Raw genomic sequence first — 10,063 nt, 5'->3', positions numbered from 1 at the left:
TATTACATATATAATAATATATATATAAATTGTATATAAAATTATTAATAAAATTAAAGTGAACAAAAAATTACCTGTAAGTTCATCCACTGTTTTCCCACCAGTTTGTATAGCAGCAATAGCTTTATCTTGTTGAGCTACTGATAGAGTTCCTTGTTTTATCATATTTATAACATTTTTTCTTGCTATTTCTAAAAGTTTCTTCTTGTTAATCTCTATTCTTTCCCTAATAAAAAAAATATTAAGTAAATAAAAATTGATATACAAATATTATTGTACTATCAAATAATTTAATGCAATATTAACTTTCTTTCTCTGCTCATACTTCGACCTCGTGTGTATTTGTCTTTATTTTCATTGTGGTTTCTATATCTGTATCTTTCTCTGCTTCTGCCTGAGTCTCTTCTTTCATTGCTCCTATTCCTTTCGCGCCTTTCTCTGCTTCTGCCCCTCTGTTTTTCTCTCCTGTCACTCCTACTGCTACGTGAGCTATATCGCGTTCGCGATCTTGATCTTCTATCTTGTGAACGACTGTCTTTATCTTTTGTGCCCCTGTAATTGAAATTCTTCATTATTATTCTGTATATCAGATCATTTCTATAGAAATCATATCTATAGAAATATTTCCTTCTTTTTTCCTTCACCTTCCAATTCTTTAGACTTAAATGATTTACTAAAATAATCTAAGATAATTTTAAACCTTTTTCTTTCCTTCTCTTTTAAAACTAATCTAAGATCAGTTTTAGAAGTTGTTGAGCTCCTTGTTGGACTGAACATTTTATTTCTTATTTTATCTCTACTTGGACTGAACGATGATGATCGATTTCGAGGCGGAGTAGGACTCAAAGTAGGTGTCCTATTATTATTATCCTCACTGCTGCTGTCAGACAGCTCACCATCTTCCATTCCCGCAGCTTTCGCCTTTTGCTTATTTTCTATCGCTTTTACTGTTTCATTATAAACAGTACTATTTTTGAGATCTTTTATCAATATTTTTCCTTGAGAAAGCTGCTTTGATTTTTCTGTTCATAGAAAAATATTATTTATGTTATACGTGCTTTCTTTCTTTTTATATATATTCTTATATACATTATTCTTAAGTCAAATTTTTCATTGGATGCTTTCCAAATGTTCAACACATCTTAACACAACGTACATAGGAATGTAGCATTCTAGAGCTTACTAGTAGCCCTAGCCAAGTACAGATGTATAGACGAATGCATCATGTGTACAAAAATATCTAGTAATTTTATAATTGGAGAGTATCCATTATCTGATTAAACAAATTATTAAATTATCTGATTAACTTTGATTAAGCTTCTAACCTGATGTTTCATCCAACGAATTTCATCCATGACATCATAGATAAAGCTCATTGGATAAAACACAGGTTAAATTTAACCATAAATTAATTAGAAAATAAGAAATCAAATCTTAATTATATTTATATTACGAATCTTTTAACATTATGTACACATTAAAAAAATAATTTATAAATATTATATTATATAGCAAGAAGTACAAACCAAGAAGTTTAGGTATCACTGGCTCATCAAATTCATCATCCTTTTTTGATATAGGTGGTAATTGAGGACTACTAGAATTAATCAAGAGTTTGTCTGTAGTATCTGAATCCTTTTTTAGGACATGAAGATCATCTGGCTTTTCTTCGTCATTCATATTAATTTTTTCTGACACCTCAAGGTGTGATTTTGCATCATCATATTTCATATCTCCACAATCATTATCATCATCCATTTTTATTATTTTAGCCTTACTATGACCCAAATCCGATGATCTGCTAGAAACAGATTCATGTCTTCGCTTGGATTTCTTCTTGTGTTTCTTCTTTTTCTTGATACCTGATCAATACAAATAAAGAATGATTTTATCGTAATATAGTGAATCAACTAATAGATAATGCACATTGTTACCATCTGCATCGCTATTATCCGAGGAATCGTGTTTCGATTTCTTCTTGTGTTTTTTCTCTTTGTGTTTATGTTTCTTCTTGATCTTCTTCCTCTTCGTTTGAAGTTCTGACAAGATCTTATCGATCTTATCAACATCGCCATTCGACACCTGCTGGACGCTATTTAACGGCGACGCAACGCCGTCGTCTGGTGTGTCAAAGGTACTGAAGAGCTCTGTAAGAATCTCATTAGATGACTTCTCCGGAAGTCCGGGTTCCTGTTTAATCTTCACGCCGTCAACACCGACGGCCGTGATTAGATTTGCTATGTCAAATAAATCTGTCATCACAGTTACTCGGCTTATATCTGCTTACTTATTTATTCTTATGACCACTTATTACTGTAACATACATTCCCGCGCAGCCTGCACTAATTAATTAACGCACTAGCGCACCATCACGCACTAACAGTACTGGTGATTCGAGATTCGAGTCGTGTTTTGCAGAAAGAAAATTCCGTGTGCCCTTCGAGAAACTTGAAATAACCTCACTAACATGTTCGCAGAAATAATCGATCGAGGTCAATTTCGAGATTTCGATCATAGTATTAAAACCACTGAACTATATATATGGTTAGTGAACTATATATAGTCTGTTTTCAGAGTATCGTGAAACTTTATCCCTAGGACGGAAAGTAAAAAGTGAAAAATTTCTCCATAATTTCAATAGTAAAGTATGCCTTCTAACAAGCAGTGTGACGCAAGGATCATGTCATCTTTATTTAACATTGGCAAACAACAAAGATGTAATGATTCATGTGTCACTAGTGTCACTTGTCGAAAGACACACAAAAATTTTCACTTTCCATTCTAGAGATAAAGTTTTATAATCGATAAGCAGGGATCTTGCATAACACATAAAACATGAAGTTTAAGAAAATCAACCAATTCTGGTCCATTATTTCATGGAAAGAAAGAAAATAAAGGACATTGATTGGTTCATTTTCTTATTCATTATGTGTTATGTAAGGAGTTCCGCACAATAAAAGGAACAGGGAACAGAGAACAGAGAATAAAGTCGGTATTCATAGTCGGATCTTATGTTCAAGACCATCTTAAGAAGTCACGAACCAATCAGAAGGCTGCATAGCATCTTAAGACATTACTGAAGACGGTCTTGAAATAAGACTCAACTATGAATACCAGCCTAAGAAAATTTATTTTTTCGAATTTCAACCTATCAAAAACTGTGTATTCCACAATATGATCTATACATGATTTCTGATAGCTTGAAATTCTTATTCTCTGTTCCCTGTTCTGTATTCCTTTTATTGCATGGAGCCCCAAAGGGCAAAAAACACAAACTTGCATAGCCGCATTAACATATGCATAAAGAAAATCATCTAATCGTATTTTACGTTTATCTTTATGACAGAATGTGATTAGATAATTTTCTTTATGGATATGGTTAGCGGCTATGCAAGTTTGTGTGGAATGGCCTTAAGACTCTGTGCGTCATACTCTGTTCCTGGGTATCAATCATGAAACTTTTTTCCTAGGATAAAAAGTGAAAAATGAAACATTTCTCCATTGAATTCAATGGTTAAAATTTTTACTTTTCACTTTCCATTCTAAGGATAAAGTTTCATGAGTGATACTCAAGATATCGATTTCTATCATCGTGGACACAAGGCTTAAGCCGACATTTCATGGAGCGGAAATTTATAGCTGAACAGAACAGCGCAACCAATCACAATTCTGAAGTCTGAGGCATTGCAAATCTGAGTCCTCGGAGTGCTCTTTTTCTACAATGCATATGACATATGCTATAATATAAGAGCACTCCGATTCCTCAGATTTGCATTACCGAACGCAGCTATTATGGCTCTTGCACATTGGATGCGGAAACGCTTGCCGCGCGGCAAAATGTGATGCGGTAGCCAATAAGTTTACAGCTCTTAATATGTTCATTGGTTCATTGGCAAGTTTCCGCGTCCAGTATCAGTACAGGAATCACATTAGGGCCATTCCACACAACTTAACATAGCCGCATAACTGTATGTATAAAGAAAATTATCCAATCACATTTCTGTTATAAAAACAAACGTAAAATATGATTGGATGATTTTCTTTATGCATATGCTTATGTTTATGCGGCTATGCAAGTTTGTGTGGAATGGCCCTTACTCTGTTTTCTTTTCTGCGATTGTAATTGATCGCGCTGTTCCGTTCCGCTTCATAGAACATCAGCCTGATTGGCAGCAGATAAACATGTGCAAGAACACACCATAAGTCTGTTCGTTTTGACACTTTTGCACCAGTTCATCTTTCTTCCTCTTCTTTTCTTTGGAAGAAAAAAGGAAGAAAGTTGAACTGGTGCAAAAGTTCAATTAAAAAGAACAGGCCTCATGTCTACTTGCATCATAGGGATGGAGTGCATCTTGTGACTTGTGACTACTTGACTAATGTTGATTAAAGTATAGCGGTTCACGACTCGTAACAATTTACTAAAGTTTTTGATAAACGAGAGAATTTTATATAAGTGGATTTAGTTTTTATCGAATAGTTCTATTCTCTTTATAGAGGATCAATTATTAAAAAGAAAAAGAGAATTTAGTGCTGACACTTATGACTGATGTTAAAATAGAGCTTTAATTATAGAAGATATTTCACCATTAAAGTATCTTACAACACGCGAGAGAATTGAGAAAATAAAAATGTATAATTGAAAACTTTAAAGTGTCTATCAGTTTCTTTTGACCGGAAATCTTATAGTTGATTACTTGTTCGAAAAGAAAGAGACTGATGTTACACATGTGCTAAACCAATACTGGAACTGATAGGAACTTCTCTTCGATACTTATATGAAAAGAAGTGGCACGCTGTGAAAAATACACGATTTTGAACTGTTAAAGATATAAAAGAACATAACGACGGTTATGTTCAGTGACTAGTTAGCGTAATATTTTTATTAATTTATCGTGACAAGAGGCCACGTTTTTTACCTCATTAAACATAGATGCCATGGGTTTTGAAGGTAAGGATAGTTATTTACATTATTGCTTCACTGAAAAATCCAAACTTTGTTCAAGACATTTTATTGCCTTAATATATGTAAAAGAAAATTTATACGAAAACATGATGTTTTGAGGTACACAGATACATTTTTATAACATATATTAATTCAAAGAATGTTTCCAGAATGTAAAACCATAAGAATGTTTAAATATAAAAATATATATACGTGTCATATCATTATTTGTTCATTATTTTATCTAATTATATATTATCTTTTTTAGAGATTTTATAAAAAGAATCACGTATCATATACTTTTTTCTTTTTCTTTTTAAGACGAAAGAAGTGATTCGGATGAAGAACATGATAAATCTAGAAGCAGTACTCCAGATTCGCAGAAATCAGGTAGCAATGCAGCAAGAAATAGATCACATTCTGCAAGTCCAAAATCTTCACCTGCTAGGTATTTAATATTTATATTTTACTTGCTTAATTATCTCTATATTTTTTAAAATTGGAATAAAAATTCTTTTGTTTTTAGGTCAAATCAATCATCTCCGACGCGAAACAGATCACCAGCTTCTGCCCGTTCCAATGCAAGTTCTAGAAAGTCTTATTCTAGATCATCATCCAGATCACCTTCACTGAATGGATCCATCTCACCAATGAATAACAAAAGAAGTATATCTAGATCACGTTCTAAATCCCATTCTCCAAAACATATAGAGACAATTGCAAGAGATGGCTCACAATCACCGGCGCATTCACCGCGCTCTATTAAATCTGGTTCGAGATCTCGAAGCTCCTCTCACTCTTCGTCTAAAAGTTCACATGCAGCATCAAGAAATAATTCACGTTCTAGATCAAGATCAAATTCTCCAAAGTCAAATAATATTCCATCTAAATGTATATCTTCAAAAGCAAATTTTCAGTCTTCTAAATCTCCTTCGCCACGGGCAATTTCTAAATCGCGATCTCGTTCGAGATCTTTTTCTCGATCCCGTTCTGGCTCTCCAAAAACATCGATACATTCACGCTCCCGATCGAGAACTCCCAAGTCTTTCCAATCAAGATCCAGATCAAGATCAAGATCAGGATCGGTAAATCTTAAACAAATCAAAGCTGGTTCAAGATCAAGATCTCTATCTGAATCCAAGAAAGGTTCTCGTTCGCCTTCAGTATCGTCAAATCGATCTCCAGTGAGGCAATCAAGATCAAGGTCAAGATCAAAATCACATTCTGTGAATAGTTCTAGAAAAGGTTCTCCAGATTTAGGGAAAAGCCCTCGATTTAGATCTCGTTCCAATTCGGCAGATAGAAAGTCTAAGTCAAGATCTGTATCAAGATCTGAATCTAGAAAACAATCAAAATCACCCTCGCGAGAACGGGCTTTGTCACGTTCAAAATCCAAATCGAAGTCTAGATCCTTGTCGAGTTCAAGAAAAGGTTCGCGTTCACGATCGCGATCAAGATCACAAAAATCTGGATCTAGAGGAAAATCAAGGTCTGTATCGGATTCACGTAAAGCTTCCGTATCTCCTACACATTCAAGAAAGAATTCTCGTTCAAGATCCAGATCTAGCTCGCGATCCAGTAAATCTAAATCGAGATCCCGTTCTGTTTCAAGAGCTTCGCGATCCAGATCTCATTCTGGATCCAGGAAATCAGTATCGAGGTCGAGATCGCGATCTCGTTCAAGATCAAAATCTGGCTCAAGATCGCATTCAGGCTCACGTTCAAGATCAAGATCAAGATCGAAATCAAGATCCAGATCGAGATCAAAGTTACCCTCACGATCAAGATCACATTCTAGATCGAGATCAAGGTCTGGCTCAAGTGCCAGATCTAGACATTCATCACATTCTAAATCTCGATCTAGATCCATCTCCGGATCTAGAAAATCCAGAAGTCCTAGCAGAGATTCGGATAAAATAATTAGAAAACGAAATAGAGCATTATCAGATTCTGAAGAAGAGACTGATGAAGCTAAAGCAAAGAAACTAATGAAAAATGCTTTGTCGGATTCCGAGCATGAAGATGGAAACGAAAGAAAAAAAGATGACGAGATGCATCAAGAGAAGGAAGGCGAAGATGAGGAAAATAAGCAATTAGATATATCAATTGTCCATGATCAACAGGATAACGAAGATTCTGACGATGGAATTATTACTGGTAGTGGAATGTAAGAATATATTTAATTGCAAGATCTAAAATTAATATAAAATATATCGAAGGATTAATTAAAATTAAAAAATGCGATAAAATTTACTAAAACAAAAACGTATCTAATATTATTTTCAGGGATGATATGTTGTCGGATTTTGACCGTATGTTAGCACGAAAAAAAGAAGAACAATCTCGTAGACGTAAACGAAAGGACATTGGTATCATTAATGATAACGATGATATTATAGCACAGTTATTATCGGACATGAAAGTCGCAGCTGAAGAAGACAGAAAGTTGAATCATCAAAATAAACCTGCTACAAATAAGATTGCCATGTTGTCGAAGGTATTGTCGCAGCTGAAAAAGCATGATCTACAATTGGCTTTCTTAGAACACAATGTCCTATCTGTTCTTACTGACTGGTTAGCACCAATGCCTGATCGTTCGTTGCCATCTCTTAAAATCAGAGACAATCTTCTAAAATTGTTATGGGAGGTAAGATTATAAGATCATGAAATAAGTCCATTCGATAAAAAGAAACATATTTATATCACTTTATTTATTTATTACGTCATTTGTAGTTTCCAAAAATTGACCAATCTTCGCTGAAGCAATCTGGTATTGGAAAGGCTGTGATGTATCTTTATAAACACCCAAAAGAAACTAAGGAGAACAAGGAACGCGCTGGAAAATTGATCAATGAGTGGGCCCGACCTATTTTTAATTTATCGGCAGACTTCAAGGCTCTTTCGAAAGAAGAGAGGATGCAGAGAGATTTGGAGCAGACACCTCAAAAGAGAAGAAAAATTGAGGATGGAGGATCTTCTCAAAAATCGCAGGATATTAATAAAGCCTTGAAAGGGGATTCCAAGTACAGTTGATAATATAATCGTTAATAATTAATGTTAGTTGTTACATTGCATTGAACTTTTTCTATATCTTATAGACCATTGAGACCGGGAGATCCTGGATGGGTGGGAAGGGCTAGAGTTCCTAGGCCATCTAACAAAGATTATGTCATACGACCTGACTGGAAATCAGATATTGATATTAGTAGGGTAGGTATTTGTTATTATTTATTATGTATAGAATTGGCATAAAAATTAAAACTTCTTTTCTTTAGAGACATAATTGCTATATAAATATGTTCAATTATATATAATTATTCATTTTATTGGGTTGTCCGGAAAGTTCATGCCGATTTTGAAGGAAAATTGAAACGCAGAAGATTTAAATTTTAGTATACATTTATTAAATTATATAAGTTAGTCGGCATGAACTTTCCGGACAACCCAATAAATTTTATTTATAAAATTTTGCATTTAAATTTTGGATAAAATTGTTCACTTCTAAATTTCTAATCCAACTTATTAATATTTAATGTTTATGTTCTCCTCAGTATCTTGCTTCATAATATTGAAGATTTTTGATTATATAAAACGTATTTTGGTTATATAAATTATATGCCATTACAATTTTTTATACACAATTGTAATGATTTCGTTAATCTGTGCAGAGCACCAAGAAACAAATGAGCCGATTTGAGAGACACATGAAGAACTACATGGACAGTAAACGTATGAAATCTGCAAGAAGAGCAGTAGATATATCTATAGAAGGTCGTAAAATGTCTTTGTAATATCGTGATTTTTATGCTTTATACAAGGTTGGAATAAATCTGTGGCAATGTCTCCTAATGATGCGCAGGAAAAATTTGATTTAATTTTTGCGTAAATCTCGGGCAAATTAAAGATAAATTGCAAAACACAAAGTTGCTTATTCTTTTTCCAACAATTGGTATTACATGTTTATTTGCAGAGGAAAAAAAAAGAAATAGTTGTAGTTTCATTTGAAGATAAGCTGTTAGTAAAAGAATTATGCAATTTTGTTTGAAAATACAAAAAATAATTACATTTAAAATATTTTAATCAGATTGTTCCAATCAATTTTGACTAAAAAATCTAAGGATATTGTTTATGGATTAAGCATCGCTAATGTATTGTTTAGTCTGTATATATAGAATTAAATAAAGATGCATGTTTGAATTTATATACATTTTGTTTTGTATTTAGCTGACTGAATTAAACATTTCATATATAAGCAATTGGAAGAGATGTTTTATACACATACATATATACATGTGTGTGTGTGTGTGTGTGTGTGTGTGTGTGTGTGTGTGTGTGTATGCACAAAATGTTTCACGGATTAAAAATAAACAGAATTTATGATCTGTTTGTATAAAGTATTTATAAGATCAACTTACACTGTGAAAATCTTCCAAGATTGATGATAATATACTTCCTAGAAATATCAGTTTATGTTAGAATATATCAATAATATTTGTTCAAATTTTATATATGTGTATCATATACATACATACGCATAAAAATTATAATTTACAAATAAAAATATTTATTTATAACTTTTCCTTTACGTTCTCTCTTTCAATTGGTTTTTCAAAAAGCTAAATTAAATGGCCGCAATAGAATTTCCGTGCAAGATGGTGGTAGTTCCTTTCCGGTTTATCGTTAAACTGGTTAAACGTGTCACGCGATACTATGAAAGCAAAGGGTGAAGTAAGTAATTTTTACAAATTTTACTTGAGAAATAACGAGATCAATATTGAAAGCTATTTTTTTTATCCCAAGTATTAATAGTCACTTAAAATTGGCTTAAAAATGTTAAATGGAGCTTTACATTGTGATAAACGGCGTGATCTAACCTATAACTGCCCATACCAACTCACACCAACGCATGCTCGCATAATTCGATACAGCTAATTTATGATAAATTCGAATGAAATGATCATCTCTCTTTTTTTCTTCTAGCTGAAAGAATTCGAGGTGATAGGGCGCAAGCTCCCCACCGAGAAGGAGAAAACCACGCCGCTGTACAAAATGAGAATATTCGCGCCGGATGCTATAGTAGCCAAGTCCAGGTTTTGGTATTTCTTGCGCCAGTTGAAGAAG

At 33.4% G+C, this 10,063-nt stretch overlaps 3 protein-coding genes across 3 annotated transcripts in view; 2 read left to right on the top strand and 1 right to left on the bottom strand.

Annotated features, from left to right (window-relative positions):
• Window positions 1-2,619, bottom strand: part of LOC108692745 (protein SON) — a 6,482-nt gene extending 3,863 nt beyond the window's left edge. Inside the window, 5 exon segments of the mRNA XM_018201154.1 lie at window positions 75-226; window positions 307-552; window positions 701-1,022; window positions 1,527-1,862; window positions 1,935-2,619. Coding sequence (XP_018056643.1) covers window positions 75-226; window positions 307-552; window positions 701-1,022; window positions 1,527-1,862; window positions 1,935-2,259 — 1,381 coding nt within the window. The 5' untranslated portion in view covers window positions 2,260-2,619.
• Window positions 2,620-4,353: 1,734 nt separating this feature from the next.
• On the top strand, window positions 4,354-8,974 carry LOC108692737 (protein IWS1 homolog). Its single transcript, XM_018201136.1, has 7 exons — window positions 4,354-4,948; window positions 5,264-5,390; window positions 5,469-7,109; window positions 7,229-7,589; window positions 7,676-7,965; window positions 8,041-8,152; window positions 8,611-8,974. Exons 1-7 carry the CDS (start codon window positions 4,936-4,938, stop codon window positions 8,731-8,733), a joined length of 2,667 nt encoding a protein of 888 aa, XP_018056625.1. The 5' UTR covers window positions 4,354-4,935; the 3' UTR covers window positions 8,734-8,974.
• Window positions 8,975-9,605: 631 nt separating this feature from the next.
• Window positions 9,606-10,063, top strand: part of LOC108692743 (60S ribosomal protein L18a) — a 1,338-nt gene continuing 880 nt past the window's right edge. Inside the window, 2 exon segments of the mRNA XM_018201151.1 lie at window positions 9,606-9,670; window positions 9,923-10,063. The exon segment at window positions 9,923-10,063 is cut by the window's right edge and continues 28 nt beyond it. Of these exon segments, the coding sequence (XP_018056640.1) occupies window positions 9,653-9,670; window positions 9,923-10,063 (159 nt within the window). The 5' untranslated portion in view covers window positions 9,606-9,652.

This window comes from Atta colombica, unplaced genomic scaffold (genome assembly GCF_001594045.1).
Source record: "Atta colombica isolate Treedump-2 unplaced genomic scaffold, Acol1.0 scaffold82, whole genome shotgun sequence".
Classification (NCBI taxonomy): domain Eukaryota; kingdom Metazoa; phylum Arthropoda; class Insecta; order Hymenoptera; family Formicidae; genus Atta; species Atta colombica.
The sequence above is the reverse complement of the archived record's forward strand: the minus strand, read 5'-3'. Positions and strand labels throughout refer to the sequence as shown.

Excerpts from the sequence above, each read along its gene's own strand:
- LOC108692737 (XM_018201136.1), top strand. Across the intron at positions 5,391-5,468 it reads CCAAAATCTTCACCTGCTAG|GTCAAATCAATCATCTCCGA; the intron begins GTATTTAATATT and ends TTTTGTTTTTAG. Across the intron at positions 8,153-8,610 it reads CAGATATTGATATTAGTAGG|AGCACCAAGAAACAAATGAG; the intron begins GTAGGTATTTGT and ends TAATCTGTGCAG.